The sequence below is a fragment of the Ictalurus punctatus genome, chromosome 12 (assembly GCF_001660625.3).
Source record: "Ictalurus punctatus breed USDA103 chromosome 12, Coco_2.0, whole genome shotgun sequence".
Lineage (NCBI taxonomy): Eukaryota > Metazoa > Chordata > Actinopteri > Siluriformes > Ictaluridae > Ictalurus > Ictalurus punctatus.
This window is the reverse complement of record NC_030427.2, coordinates 24743681-24760012: the sequence shown is the minus strand read 5'-3', so window position 1 is coordinate 24760012 and position 16332 is coordinate 24743681. Positions and strand designations below refer to the sequence as shown.

At 39.5% G+C, this 16332-nt stretch overlaps 2 protein-coding genes across 2 annotated transcripts in view; both read left to right on the top strand.

Moving 5' to 3' along the window:
- Nucleotides 1–16332, top strand: part of LOC108273355 (anterior gradient protein 2 homolog) — a 157142-nt gene that overhangs the window by 136742 nt on the left and 4068 nt on the right. The gene's annotated exons all lie outside the window — the stretch shown is intronic.
- On the top strand, nucleotides 7848–15716 carry tspan13b (tetraspanin 13b). The gene is made up of 6 exons (XM_017482526.3): nucleotides 7848–8113; nucleotides 9160–9327; nucleotides 10705–10785; nucleotides 12311–12424; nucleotides 13655–13765; nucleotides 14887–15716. The coding sequence occupies exons 1-6, from the start codon at nucleotides 8051–8053 to the stop codon at nucleotides 14959–14961; spliced, it is 612 nt and encodes a 203-aa protein (XP_017338015.1). The 5' UTR covers nucleotides 7848–8050; the 3' UTR covers nucleotides 14962–15716.

Below are 16332 nucleotides of genomic sequence, written 5' to 3'. Positions count from 1 at the left end.
GTCTTATGAGTTTTGCTTTTAAAGGCTTTGCTGCATGATGATCTGTTGGGGTAATTAGTATCAGTTTCATACACCGCTGCATTAGCCAAATGTTCCTCACCCCAGGATGCCTTCAGGAGGTCCTTTGACGTTTCTCCATGGTGCATCATTTTTCCAGCATGTGCCTTCATGGAATCTAACATTTGGGTCAAGGGCTGAGAGTGACTGTCTCATATCATCAGTCAACTCTGACCTTTCGTTGCAGTGACTGCCTCAGGCTGAACCACTGTGTCACACTGCTGCTCCTTTGAAACAAACATGCCTGAAGTAGACAAGCAGACTGACTGAGAAGCTACTACCTTAGCCATCCATTATCATGGCCATAATGAACAACTTGCTAATTATCTAATGAGCTGATTTTCTTATTGACTTTCAGCTTTCAATGCTTTTACGTGCGCTGCTTGCCATTTGTGTGGCTTGCCTGTGTCCTTCGCTGGGCAGCGTGCCACTGCATTAAGAGCCTTTTTAATTACCCATGAATCAAGATTAGCTCTTTTTATTTATTCCTCTTTAACTCCCAGCGATCTATCAATCAGTGCCGCGTAGACATTTAAACAAGTACAAGGTCAGTGACATTATAGTTCCACAGCTTCCCTAGAGAGGTGCTCGGTGGTTAACATGCTAAAGTTGCTAATTAGCACTGGCAAGCAGAGCATGTTGTGCAAAAAAAAAAAAAAATTAATCTGTAAATCTGTACTGGCCTGGATATAAGGATGATGCAACTCAACAAGGCAGAAATTAGCTGTAGAAAAAAAAACAACAGATAGAGCAGAGCTACGCCTGATTTCTGGCCAGTGCTTGATCGTAACAGTTTGTCAGCACTTTAACAAGAGGACTTGAGGACTTGACAGCTTGACCTTGAGTGCGGTTATCACAGACAAACGCTGCCTTAATGGCACACACACTTGTGCACGAGAATGTGACGAAAGGAGAGAGAGCTCCCACAGACTGCAGGAATCCGAGCAAACTGTAGTGTTGCATCCAAGAAATTTCATGCACACACACACACACACACACACACACACACACACACGATTGACTCCTGCTTTTATATTGTACAAGTATTTAGAAAAGCCTGTATCTCCACATTTCTAGCATATAAAAGTGACAAGCATTATATATTACAAAAAGCCTATACTATCCCGTCTATCTGTTGACTTTCAGCCATTAATCAAGCTCTTGCTGGCTTAAAAAATGCAGCTGTAGGTGGCAAAGGAAGCCTTTTAGAGGCACACGCTGTGCTCTACATTGTAAATGAACAATGTCCTCTCCTAGAAGCTTTCGCAAGTTTTAAAAACCAGTGACATAAATGAGCAAACGTTCTCGCAGGAGGCAAGGCTGAGACTGATAATGCACCATGACATAAAAAAAGAACTCAACACCCAGGAGAGCCCAAGATGAGATCACACTGAAATAGTTATTCGCTGCTCCAGCAGTAGTAATGGGACGAGGAGCTTGTAATGCACAGCAGATCATCACTCAGATATGGACTAAGTGCACGGGGTAGTCACCATGCAGCTCCATCATTACACACTGCTCCATTTTCCTTTTAACATTTTAAGGGATTCTGATCTAAGGACCAAGTCGATTTCAGAAACATTCTTATCTTGGGCCTATAATTCATGTAATTTCTATATTTCAAAAGGCTCTGAAATATTCCCTCGGGAAATTTCACTTTGTGAGAGAGACGTTCCTAATCTTATCAGCCCTAAAAGGCAAGTTCAAGGCTCTTTCACGAGTCGAATTTCACTCACACGTTTCTCTGACTCAAGATGTTTCTTTTTTTGATGTGAGAAAGGTTAAAGAAAAGAAAGGAGAGGGGAAATGTTGCCAAAAAACGATCTTGATAAAAGGGTTTTCGTTACAGTTTAACCTCCAATTATTTAAATCTCCATTCATTTGTTTTCTGAAAGAAGAGCCTTGAAGTTCAGTATATTTAACCGTAACCATAAGGACCCCTACACTCTTAAAAATAAAGTTTCCAGTTAAAACCAAAAAGGGTTTTTCAGATTTAAGTTGCACAAAGAACCTTTTATGTTCTCTAAAGAAGTTCTTTAGAGAACCATCTATTTACTGGTGCTATCCAGAAACCAGAAAAGGTTCTTCGCAGCAGTGATAGGTGCCAAGGAACCATATTATCATAAGTTCTCTAAAACCCTTAGTTAGTGCTTTAAGGAACAAGGTAAGGTTCTTAAGCGTGATGCCAGGAGAAAATTTTCCAGGCCCACAAAGAACCTTATAGGGTTCACTTTAACCTGTTAACGGATGATCCCTTGAAGAACCAATACACTGCACTGAAGAACTCATAATGAAACATAAGGAACTTCTTTAATCTCCAAAGAACCATCTAGCTCAACTCAAGTGTACCCTCTTAAAAATAAAGGTTCTTCCATGGTTCTTTACAGCACCATAGGTTCTGCAAAGAACCTTCTTCGTGTCAAGAACCATTTTTATTTAATATGATTCTTGATTAGAGCTATATGTATCTGTGATCTTATACTATAAGTATATAATTGATATAGAAGCCACGGAGTATTTTTTTTTAAGCTAGCCAGCCCTGGCAACCCTATCCTTATACATCCCATGCACTGTTTCTCCCCTGAACATGGGGCAGAGGATTTCCTGCCCCAGTGGACCCCTGTTAACTTGTTGCAGTTCCCATTTTGGACCAGTAGGTGCAATAATAACTCTGTGGAGCTTAATGTGACAGTGACAGTGCTACCCTGTGATTGTGCAACATCTAGAAAGATGAGCAAATCAATGTAACACCTGCTTATATCTCTCAAACAGTACCATCTTTTAAAATAGGTGGTCAATCAAAAGGTATTGATTGGTATGATATCGGGTGCACAGTAGCTTAGTGGTTAGCACATTTGCCTCACACCTCCAGGGATGGGGGACCGATTCCCACCGCTGCCCTGTGTGTGCAGGGTTTGCATGTTCTTCCCGTGCTGTGGGGGTTTCCTCCGGGTACTCCAGTTCAAAGTCCAAAGACATGCGTTGTAGGCTAAATGGCATTTCCAAATTGTACGTAATGGGTGTGTGATTGTGCCCTGTGATGGGTTGGCACCCTGTCCAGGTTGTACCCTGTCTTGTTCCTTGGATTGGCTCCAGGTTCCCTGTGACCCTGCAGGGTAAGTGGTATAAAAAATGGATGGATGGATGGTATGATATTAGGGATATCTCTGACTGTTATAAAGTGCTGACACTAGAGACTCCTTCCAAAAATAACCAATTTGCATCTCCTCACAGTCGTTACTATAGAAACAATAACATATTAGAACAAGCACATTAATATAAACCTGTGATTTGCTTTGCAGCTGAGCACCTCCTGACAAATCAGATTTGAGAATTCAACAGCGCTGTGGTATAAATAACAATGTATCATACTATAGTCGCATAAGGGATGTTACAGGCATCAAAGAAGCAGATCATTTGGCTTTATACTAAGTGTTTGAGTGCCAGCTGAGCAGCGTGTCAACCTTTGATCTTCCTCTCATTGCTAATTGGGAGAATATTGCACAAGAGACTCATATCAGCAACGAAAATAATTAGAAGTGGAAGTGAGTTGACAAAAATAGAGCCAGATAAAGAGTCACAGTGAGGAGTGTATGGGGACACGGTAGGGGGGGTAGATAAAAGAAGAGCAGCAGTACACTCGGACAGGAGAAGGGCACAACAAGACTGACAATGAATCGTTTTCTCCTTACAATTCTACAGAAGGTGGCCTTCTAGTCTGCAGTGGGTTCTCTGGGTCTGGAAAACATGGTGCTGTTGTTATTCATGGTCTGCCTTACTCAGTACATCAGAAATATTAGTGCTGTGGCAGACACCATTACATATTGGATTTATAATTTTTGTTGTTTATGTAAAACCATGTACAGTGCACCTGTATTGTTGTATATGCTGGACAAAGAGACAATGTACTATTACAAAACATTTATCTAATTGTAAGTCTATTGTATGAATAGAAGGTTAAGGAAATTTTAAGAATTTTTTGAGACTTATTATTGGGTGTAATATCTCTGGTCTCATATCTGAAGCGGGTCTGAGACCAGTCTGACATATACCTAGTCATTTAACATCTCTAATCTGTTGTTATTTATAGCTCCACAGTACAGGGTCTGTGCTCAGGTCAGGTCAGACTCTGTCTCTCTCTGGCATCTGGCAGCCTGCTGAGGAGGATAATAAACACAAATAGGTTGCTGTAAACCACACACAAATGTAGACAATCACACATTTCTAGCTAGTTCTCCACAACTGAGAACTCCCAGGGGGTGGAGCTGGATCTGATCTAACTCCTCCTATAAGTCTAACCTTAACCCCTAACTCTAACCCACACAACACTGTACAACACACCAATCCAGCCTGAAACAAGCTCTACACCATGGACTTTTTGCTACGCAATGATAGGGGCAACAATTCGCTTGACAACATTCCTGCTGCCACAGTGACTTTTTTAAGGATGTGGTTTCACATCTCACAACTGCCACTGATGAGTTCTTGAGCAAGTCCCTGATCTCTCAACTGCTCATCTATGTGCTTGGATGTGCTTATTTTGCCTCACTTCTGAATGTTAGAAAATGAACTAGGCCATGTTTATAACCACGGAATACAACGACCGTCCCATTGAGGCCAAGTAACATCTGTAAGAATTAAAAATCACTTCCTTGCATTGATGGTTTTTATACCCTTTATCTCAGGCCTATTCTTTTTCATTCGAACCCCATTTTCTGAGGATCCTAATTTCTCCCTCATTGCGCCTGGGGAACCATAAGCACAGAAAACATTGCTCCATTTAGCAATTATTTTCAGAAATACAACGATCCAGAACAGTGCTATGTTTATGTAATGTGAGAAACCATGTGAGCGAAATGAAGTTTTGAGGGCACCCATTCTGATCTGTGGAGAAATTATGATGAAGCACTGCCCTCTAGTGGTGAGAGTGAAGCACAAACCGTGACACTAATATGAATTTATGTCCATTCTGACATTAGTAGGTGACTGATGAGGAAGCAATGTAGAAGATTCTTTATTAGCACATGTAGGCAATATAACAGCAAATGTGGGATTCTCTTATCACTTTGGTCTGGCAATAAAGGAAATTACATAAGAAATAAAAACACTTAATAAAAATAGTCAGCAATGTGGTGGTGGGATGTCGACCAATCAGAAGTGGAGTTAGTGTTAGTGTTTTATTCGTCTTATACCACAGCAATTTGCCAATACTAACCATTTTTTAGTTAATTAAATAATAACAAATATTTTTGTAATTTATAGTTGCATTTCATGTTGTGGAATGACCACAATACGGGGGACACAGTGTCTTACTGGTCAGCATGTTTGCCTCGCACTTTCGGGGATCAAATCCCACCTCCACCCTGTACATGGAGTTTGCATGTTCTCCCCATACTTCAAGGGTTTCCTCCAGGTACTACAGTTTCCTCCGCCAGTCCAAAGACATGCGTTGTAGGCTGATTGCTATTTTCCAAAATTGTCTGTATGTGTGAGTGTGTGTGTGAACGTGTGTGCAATTGTGCCCTGCTATGGGCTGGCACCCCATCCAGGGTGTCCCCCGCCTTGTGCCCCGAGTTCCTTGGGATAGGCTCCAGGCTCCACGATGGCTTTCCTATGATGGAAAACATAGTCACAGGTTCAACTGTTACAAAGTGCTGACACTGGAGACTCCTTCCAAGATTGCTAAATAAACATCTCCTCACAGCAAACTCCCTCATATTAACAATGAGGTGTTTTTTATGTTTATGTGGATAGTGGGCCAAGTCACTTTGTATGTTACTACAGAAATGATAACAATGCATTAATATAAACCTTGTAGCCAGAACTACTGTCAGACATAGCTGGACCTACATAATAAGTGACATTAAGAGTAGGTTGTGTATGTTGTGTAAGTTGGGAGACGGGGGTGGTTAGGTATACCATAAGCATAGGTATAGGGGGCCCCATTTGGAAAATCTGCTTAGGGCCCCTAAAATGCTGTTGTCAGAGCAGCTGTTATAGAAAATTAATCAAACACCTTCTGACTAATCAGAATTGAGAATGCAAAAGCACTTTGTATCAACTGTAATAAAACATATCAAAAACGTTTGACTGGCAGTTTGACACTATATATTTATATCATTTAAGAGATTGTTCAACAGTGTAACCTGCTACATAATTGATATAACATCAAACTGGCGTTATTTATAGCATCGTAACATCAGCTATATATAACAGCAGTCCTGCACCACTGAGCTGCCCGAGATGCCTCTCCCTGTGGAGAACTTAGCAATGAGAGCAACTGGCAACGTCATACGAATAAAACTGACCAATCAGCTTACACATACGCGCTCCTCTCCAGCAGGGTGGCCATGTTGGTGGAAAACCCTTCTTTGCACGATTTCCTGTAGAGATTTGTTTTGTTGCAGTCATACAGTACTGTGCAAAAGTCTTAGGCAACCTATTTTTAGTACAAACTTTGTTATAGATTTTTATTTTGTTACTTCTACATTATCGAGTCAATACAAAAAAAAACATTTTACATTCCCAAACATTAGTTTTCTAGCACAAAATTAACTGTTATAGAAAAATGTATGGATGTCAGTAAAGAAAGCAGCATATTAAGTGGTAAGAGACACTTTTCAGACAAAAAACATAATGAAAGCTATAAGAACTCCACTCCAATCCTGATGCACACCTCATGTGTAGTTATGTAATCTTGAAGAAACTATTATTTATGTAGAATACATTTTTTAAATCCTGGTTAGTCTGACCAGCTAACAGCTGCTGAACACAGGCCCAGCTAATCAAACTGTGAGACCATCTTTACCTGCTGGTGGAAAGGAAACCGGCACTTGCCATCCAGAGTTACTGTTACTAATGCTACATCATAGACATGCTATCGCTAATGATATAAATAGTAAGGTAATTCTATTATGGATGAATTTAGTCAAGTAATACACTAGTAAAGACAGTCTACCAGTTTGTCAGTTAGGCCTTTGTTTAGGCAGCAGGTATGTGCTGAGACCAAGCTGGATTTTTCAGCAGGGAAAATGAGATAAAACATCTAATGTCTGTAAATTCCTCCTGCTGAAAAAAAAACCCAATGGAAACCATTAAAGAAAAAATCTAATAGTTTTCACTACAAATACCATTATACCCCATCAGCTAACCATTAAAACCATTACCATTGCTGGTCCTTAATGGTATCCACCAGACATAACATGCCACCAATAGAAGGCAATAGATTACCAGTAGAGACCCACAGGGACCATTACAGTTTCCATTACAACCAGTACAATTCCTATTATAATCATTAAAACCAAAAAAATGTGAGAGTTTCTATTGTTGCTGTTTTTGTTTGTTTGGTTCGTTGGTTGGTTTTTCAGTAGTGCATTTAAACGGTTAACACTGTTATCTCATTTAACACACATTATTGACCAACAAAACCTCATTTAGCTGAATTTGATGTTTTTGTGTTCCATCAGGATTTGATTTGCACACACTACCCAGCTGAAAAAGAGAAAAGAAAAAGAGAAAAAAAACAATAGAAACCCTCATAGAATTTGGTTATAATGGTTATAATGGGAATTGTATTGGTTTTAAGGGAAACTCTAACGGTCCCTATGGGTCTCTACTGGTCTGGTCGTATGTTATGTCTAGTGGACCCAATAATGTTAATGGTAACGGTTTTTAATGGTTAGCTGATGGTTTGTAATGGTATTTGTAGTCGAAAACGTTCGAATTTCTGTTATAGTTTCTTTTTTTTCTCCCCAGCAGGGTGGGCTGGCTCTTATTTCCAGGATCTGGCAACCCTAGACATTCATCTGCTTGCTTGTACAGCATTTTGCAGTCAGCTCGTTTGGCTCATTCATTCACCTGCTTTACTGGCTACAGCGATCAGGGGTTTTTTGGGTTGATCTCGAGGCTTTTCGTTGTAATTGATGTAAGTGTGGTTAGGTGTTCAGGCTCAGGTGTTTTTGCGCACAGTTTTGTGAGGAAATCATTGTCTGAGATGGGCTGCGCCGGATTCACCTGCTCCAAGAATTCCCTCTGCGCCCTCAACATCCTGTATGTGGTGAGTAGTGAACGCGCAACAACCATATGGACACCTTGTTCTCAGTGCTAGGGATTTTTATATTTATATATACATATACACATACACGTGTTTAAAATGTATTTCAGGCAGGAACGTTGGTAAACAATATCCCTGTCCGACCAACAGGGTTAATATGAATTATTCAGGATAATTTCCGATACTAATCAGCAGGTTTTGGTTTCATGGTCTCCACTGGCTCTGAGTGGAAACAAAAAAAAAACAAAAGAAAAAAAAAACAAAAGGAAAAAAACAAGTGTTTAACGCTGCTCCATCTGACATTACACTAAATAGTATGAAATTTGTATTTCATTTGAATATGCGCTGGTTTCCGGACGTAACCATGGCGACCAGTGGTGTCCCTTTAGGTATCTAGTATGTTAATATACAATTTGGAACACAGCCCATGTTTCCTTACAGTTTTTCCATCAGTCAGGACTTTTTTTTTTCTTTCTTTTTTTTTAAACCTCTGGCTGATTACATCTTCATGTTTTGATGGTGGTTTTGTTGTTTGTTTGTTTGTTTTGTAGCCGCATGGGATTCCTTTCCACTTGTTAATTCTCAAAACCTTAATAATGTAATTTATTGGGCCTATTTTGGGTCCAATTTGGACATTTTCACTTAGGGGTGTACCCACTTTTGTTGCCAGCGGTTTAGACATTAATGTCTGTGTGTTGAGTTATTTTGACGGGACAGCAAATTTACACTGTTACACAAGCTGTACACTCAGTATTTTACATTGTAGCAAAGTGTCATTTCTTCAGTGCTGTCACATGATAAGATATCATCAAATATTTACAAAAATGTGAATGGTGTACTCACTTTTGTGAGATACTGTAACATTAAAAGATAACTAAACTGGTTAAACATTTATTTCCAAAATGTGACAGTCATTTGTAATTATATTATTCTAGGAGCACTCTTCTAGCACCAGTATCTTGTTTTAACTGTTATATTGGTGTTTTTATCCTATCTGACTCACTGTCTGACTGCTGACCGTCTCCCTCCTCTTGTCTGGCCTTCTGCAGATGGTGAGCATGTTGATGATCGGCATCGCTGCCTGGGGAAAGTGGTTTGGCCTGGTCTCAAGTTTCCAGGTGGTAGGGGGCATCATCGGCATTGGGGTCTTTCTGTTCCTCGTAGCCTTAGCTGGACTCATTGGCGCCATAAAGCACCACCAAGTTCTTCTGTTCTTTGTATCCTTTGCTGTGAAACGTGTCTGTCCCATGAACAGTTTGCCTATGAGACATGTTAAGAGATATTTAACTCAGGCTAGCGTCATTTTTGTGGGTAACTATATGAATAAAGAATTAAATAATAGCCCGGACAAGAAATCTGCTTGTCCTGGGCACTTGGGATGATTTGTCCAACCTTACTGTGTGTAAGGAGTTGTTTATTTAGCATTTTGAAAGGAGTCTCCAGTGTCAGTGCTTTGTAACAGTCAGAGGTAAAGATGTACCTTGAGGTTTTCGAACACCGATTGCAGTTTCTCGGTAACGCGACAAGCTGCAGCTGTTAAACATCTGTTTATAGCTGCTGTAATGTAAGTGATAAGAGGAACGAACTGGTCCACAATATTCAGTGTAGCTGTAAACAGATAAAAAGCGTCATTCTTTAACTAATTAAAAATGGTTAGTGCTGGCAAATTGCTGTGGTATAAGAAGAACAACACTTTTCAGGACATATTGTTATTGGAAAATAATCAACGTCAGGGTGATTAGTGTAACTCAGCTTCACGTTGGCCACCCAATCACTGATCATTTTCTTCTAACAGCATGCCCTGTTGTATTTTTATTTTATTTTTTTTACATATTGCTTGATATTTTAACATATGTTGTAACCATTAAACATCCCGTAATGCATGAGTCATTTTCTCTGAGATTTTTCAATTTGGATTTCAAACACTGTTTTTAAAAAGTCAGCCTTGCAATCAAATGCACTTTCCTTGTTTAAGGGACTTCGAGGCTCAACTGTCCTCCCTCATTTATAGCCATTGTTTGTTCCCCCTTCATTTTCTGTGAGCATGCAATTAGATGCTCGGTGTCCATTTTCGCTTTGTAGCGAAGCTATACACCGAACACTCTGCAGCACGGAAATACAGCGTGTCCTAAAAGTCTCCATGCACGTCGGAAAGGAACACTTTTTAGCAAAATGTCTTCCAAAGTTTTCCATACTTAGTTTTATATATATATATATATTATATTATTTATATATAAATAATAATATATATATATATATATATATATATATATATATATATATATATATATATATATATATATATATATATATATATATTTCTTCAGATAGCCTTTATGAATGCCTTTGACAAAAGATGAATGTAATGAAATCATTCTCATGGCTGGATCGGGAAGCTGTCCCAAGGTTGCGATGGACTTTAACAGGAAACATGGCAAGTTTATGTCCACGAACGTCCACTGACGAAGGCACAACTGACGTGGTGCTGGCGAACATCATCCCTTATGTATGGAGACTTTTGGGACACCCTGTAGATCAAATATCATCATGCTGTGTGTTTATTCCTTTATCCCTCCTTAACGGTTGATTATTAGTACATGATTATCCTGTTCCTGGTGTTTGTGGTCCAGTTCTCCGTGTCCAGTGCGTGCCTGGCCATTAACAAAGAGCAGCAGGTAAAGTCTGATCAGATCATAACACCCTTCATAAATCCATAAAACAAAGCAGCCTCTGCGGCTCTCCGAGTGTCATGCTAATTCATTTTGGAGTTTAATGGTGGTGAGCTAATGAAGTGAAGTGCTGCAGTTTTTCGTACCACTCACTTTAGCATGCTGATGAGTTATTTTTAGACTGCTTCAGTGTTGCTGTTTTATTCTTTCCAGTCTTTCGCCTCCTGTTATTTGTTGTCTTGATACTCTGTGTGGAAGCTTTTGTGCCTTAGAAAAATCCCTGTGAAATGTTTTCATACATATCGTCACGTTGCATTATAAATGCTAACATTTATTCTTTTGGTAGATGCTAGGAATTCCACATTTTAACATCGGAGAACACTGCTATGCAAAAATAGGCTTATTTTTTATAGATGAGCCAATCAACATTTGAATGTGGAATGATTGACAGTTGCACAGGTGTTTTGAACTCTCCGGTATTAACTTACACTCACTGGAAGCTCCGCCCCCTTCTCCCATGTCACATTAGTAATCTCTCATCTCGTCTCGACTTTCGCACATGAAAGATGTCTGTCAAGGCCAAAAGTTTGTGGACACCTGACCATCACACCCATATGTAGGTCTTCCCCAAGCATTACAATTTTCCTTCACTGATACCAAGAGGGCCAAACCTGTTCTAGCATGACAATGCCCCAAGCGAGCTCCATGAAGACATTGATGGCCAAGGATGGTGTAGAAGAACTCGAGTGTCCTGTACAGAGTCCTGACCTCAACCACACTGAACACCTTTTGGATGAACTGGAACACCGACTACACCCCAGACCTCCTCACTTAACATCAGTGATCGATCTCACTAATGCTCTTGTGGCTGAATGATCACAAATCCCCACAGCCATGCTCCAAAATCTAGTGGAAATCCTTCCCAGAAGAGTGGAGCGCATTATAACAGCAAAAGGGGAATAAATCTGGGATGTTCAGCAAGCACATATGGGTGTGATGGTCAGGTGTCCATATATTATTGGCCATATAGTGTACTTTGATTAGACAGTGTGTGTTTAATCTGTAAATAATCCACCTGATGACATGTTGTGCATGTGTCTGAAAAAAATTCAGCCCAAATGGAGATCAAATCCCGGCAGTGTTTCACTCTGTGTAATCGCTTGACAGGACTATCTCTGATAGTCTGGACTAGAAAGAAATCAGCCCCAGCCTCACCTCTTCATACCATTCTGTGGATTTATCTCATGACCACTGGTGGGGTCGTTGTGCTTTGATTCACAAATACCCGAAATAATCTTTAAGATAATCTGATGTGGATACCATGTATTACCTTATATTGGTGTTTTTGGTTTTTTTTTTGTTTTTTTGTTTTTTTTGAAAGACAAGGAAGCCCTGATTTTATACCCATTTATACCAGCTGCTTAATGTCACACTACATTTGTTTTAAGGACCTTCGAGATGTTTCTTTGATATGACAGAAAAGTACAGAGAATGTGTGTGTGTGTGTGTGTGTGTGTGTGTGTGAATGCAGAATGAGCTGTTGGAGGTGGGCTGGAACAACTCGCACACCACACAAAGGGACGTGGAGAAGAGCCTGAACTGCTGCGGATTCTCTCACGTGGAAGTCAACAGCACCTGTCCTGCTGTAATTCTCTCTCTCTCTCTCTCTCTCTCTTTTACACACACACTGATGCATGCAAACACTGTTTGTTCTCTCTTTCTGGGGACTTTCTAATGACAAAATGATTACTGTATGTAATTAACACTATGCCTACACCTAAATCTTACCCCTAACCCCTTTACCTCAGTAACTCTCTATTTTGGTGAGGAACAGGTGATTGTACAGACATTTGACACTATTCTATCTTTGTAAGGGCATTTTTTATTTGGTCCTCACAAAGGGCTAAATACGTATACACAACACATATACACACACTTAGGCAGATTGATTTATTTTACGGCTTTAGGACTTTATGGCTTGCATTAAGTATCATAAATGTCAGTTCTGTCTGAGGAAATTTAGTTCCAGGGCCCTTAAAAACTAGTCACAGTTTATTTAACATGGATATACCTTTTTTTTCCCCCCTAAATTTTCCATGTTGATCACCAGAAGAAAATACCTTTCTCGTGTTATTTAGCAAACCCAGGACATTTTGTTTGACATTGAGTGCAAGGTCAATGGATGTCTAAATGTTTGAACATTTTTGCCCTAGTTATAGTGGAGATGATATGGCTGTTTATGAGAGTCAGAAATGTTTAGTCTTGTTTTATTTCACTAACCTTCCTTGTACTGATAAATAGATTCGAAAAAGGACAGAGACCATATCAGAGATGTCTATGTACACGTGGATGACAATTTAAAAGGAAATAGCAACTTGAAGTGTGTTAGTAAGGCACTGGACCACAACAAGCCACCAGAACTGCTTTACTGTGCCTTGGTATAGATGTGCTCAAGTCTCTGTACTGTACCCGAGGGATGGACACCTTTCTTTCTCATGATCTTCCATCAGGGAATATTCAGACACTCAGGGTTGTACTGTCTCTGAGATTATAGCGATGTCTCGTCCCGCCAGCTCAAATTTTTTTCTACATCTCTGTAGACTAGCGCATGTAGGGTTTTTTGAGGGGGTTTTTTTTGCACTAATGAACTCTCAGATGTGATTTTTTTTGTTTTTGTCATTTTTGCAGACCTGCTTTAATACCACTCTCTGGGTAATCGATGGTGGATCGTTCTCGGTCTTCTGTTTCTCCATACATATCGCACTAATGCACAAGCATCGCCGTTATTGAACCTGCGGTCTAAGTCCCAGTCCAGGTCTATAGCTGCTGTGGTTTATCAAAGATGACATTCTGATTCGGTTTGTTCCTCCTGCAGGCGTGTTTCACTCATTCCACATGTGACACATGTGCAGCGAAGATCCAGGAGCACGTTGGGGAGGTGCTGCGCATCGTTGGAGGGATCAGCCTTTTCTTCAGCTTCACTGAGGTAAGGCACAACTTTCAAATCATCGATAACGTGGTCTATAAGACGTTTTTTTTTTCAGAAATACAGTTAGATAATAGGGCTGCACAAAACATTGTTTTGACTGTTAGCGCAGTATTTCCTTTAACAGTATTGACATCACAGAAGCTTGTGAGATTAAAAAAATATATATATTATGTTGTGTTCTGTGAGCTTTTTTGAGTATTTCCAAAGTTTCTGATTTCAGAAGTTCCGGGCACGGATTTCTCTGAGTGTTTTTGAAAAATTGCGGAATTGGTGTGGTTTAAAAATGAATGAACAAATATAGTTCAAATCAATGCAATCAATCCTAGAGGGGCGGAGCTTTGTTTACTGAAACAGTCGTAACTCAAGTCTGGTTGCATGAATTCACACGCATTTTCTGTGTAAGGCTCTGAGGATGTCGGCGACATTTTGGGGCGTGGCCGTGAAATGCGGCACGGAGCAAAGTTCCAAAAGCCCTTTTTTTCAGGAAGTGCATGTCCAATTGAGCTGAAATTTGGTGTACTTACTGCAGTGTTGTGCTGATCTGTAAGTGAATTTTGTTAACCAGGTTACTTCAAAAGCATGACCACCCACCACCAGCCAATCAGCTCTCAGCAGGCATTTGGCATGATTAGCATTGATCAGTCATCACAAAACCTTATAAGTATGTTCATCTATGGTCTTTTTATTGTTTTGTACAAATTAGAAACGTAGAACTGAGCACTGGAAGCGATATTTGCAAAAAGTGCTTGGACCCCACAGATCATCACTTGTATCTACATTCGTCATTGTTATGTGTTTGTTTATTTATTGCTTATTTGTTGTCCTGTATTTTAAAGAATGTGATGTTATTAAGAACTTTTCCAAAAGACATTAAACTGTAGTTTTATTGTGGGTTTTTTTTAAATTAATGTTAAAAGGTAATGTAATTTAGTTTGTATTTCTGAATAACTATTTTGCACACTTAAAAAATTATTTTAGTAGATAAATGTAAATTTGTAATTTTCTGTAAGTTTAAATACAAACCACACGTTTAATGTTTGTGTACCCCCCTATATTTCCTTCTTTCCTCTTCTCTTTCCTGTTTTTTTTTTGTTGTTGTTTTTTTTTGTTTTTTTTAGATCCTGGGGGTGTGGCTAACCTACAGATACAGGAACCAGAAAGATCCACGGGCCAATCCTAGCGCCTTCCTGTAAACCCTAGCCTGGACGTGGCAACTTCCTGTCCTCCATCTAACCACTGGACTTCTTACTAGAGCTCTGTACAACACCAGAAGTGTGTGTTTGCTTTCTCTAAAGCAGAGATCAGTGCTCGTTCTCGCTGCTGCGTGTGTTGATCATTTTGAAAGATTGCAGTGTTCTGAGGCAAAAAATAATAATAATCATGTATATATCATTGAACTGAATTTTTTTTGTTGTTGTTTTGAATGGAGCTACCACTATACCAAATGAAATGGAGGAATTTCTATGGAGGAAACACTTCTTCTCATAGATTGTTAAGGGCTAAAAGTAATCATCATATTTACGGTTTAAAAAATAGACCAACCCAAGAGAAAAACTCTGAGCCATGTGAAAGTAGTATTTTAAAAAAAACAGACCTAGGCTACTGATCATGAATGCAATAAACTGATCATGCCTTTTTGGCATGAAAAAATTGAAGTTCACTTAATTGGGGGAAAAAAATACAGTGCATGGTCTTTATTCATTATCCGTGCAATATGAATATGACAGCCTGTTAAGTTTAATACGCTGGGTTTGACATACTGTAGCTCGGGAATTGATCACATCATACTTGTGTGTGCTATCAAACCAATTAAATGTGTGCATTTCTGTGTGGTTTTGGCTTTTTGCATGAACACTTCACTATAGTGTGTATCCATGTTCTACGGTTCTGTGAACTATGCCTTCACCCGTTACAAAAAAAAAATAAATATTGAAGAAGAAAAACAGAATGGGCTGATAATCTCACGTTTCTGTTGTTCAGCTTAATTGCAGGGTTTATAGAAAGCACATAGTTTCAGTTTTCTTTCCTGTTCTCAGGGATTTTTAGACTAATTGTTTCCTCCAGCGCTAAAACCAAATACAAAAAAAAAAAAAAAAGAAAAGAAAAAAAGCAGGAATCTCCGAAGAACAAATCCTGCTTTCGTAACGAGGTAACTAGGCAACGAGGTTTCCTGGAAAACACTTGACCGGTTTCACACTCACTCCGCCTTAAAGGATATGAGCAGGGGGGCTAGCTTCAGGCAAACCAGTCAAGCATGATGCAGTTCCTGGAGCTGTGCTTTAACTTTACATTTTCTCTCAAACAGGGGCAACATGGTGCCTCTGTTGAATCTCTCTCTCTCTCTCTCTCTCTCTCTCTCTCTCTCTCTCTCTCTCTGTTTAACTTAGCAGTCTTTTAACACAAAACCAAGGAACATCAATTCTATTCAGCTTGGATTTTATTAATTTTATACTTCTATATTATTAAGGTGCCAAGTTAATCAAAATCACCATATTAAAAAATTATTTTGCGGTCATTTATCCTCATCATAGAGGATCTGGGTCAGGGGCAACCTGGGAATTTGC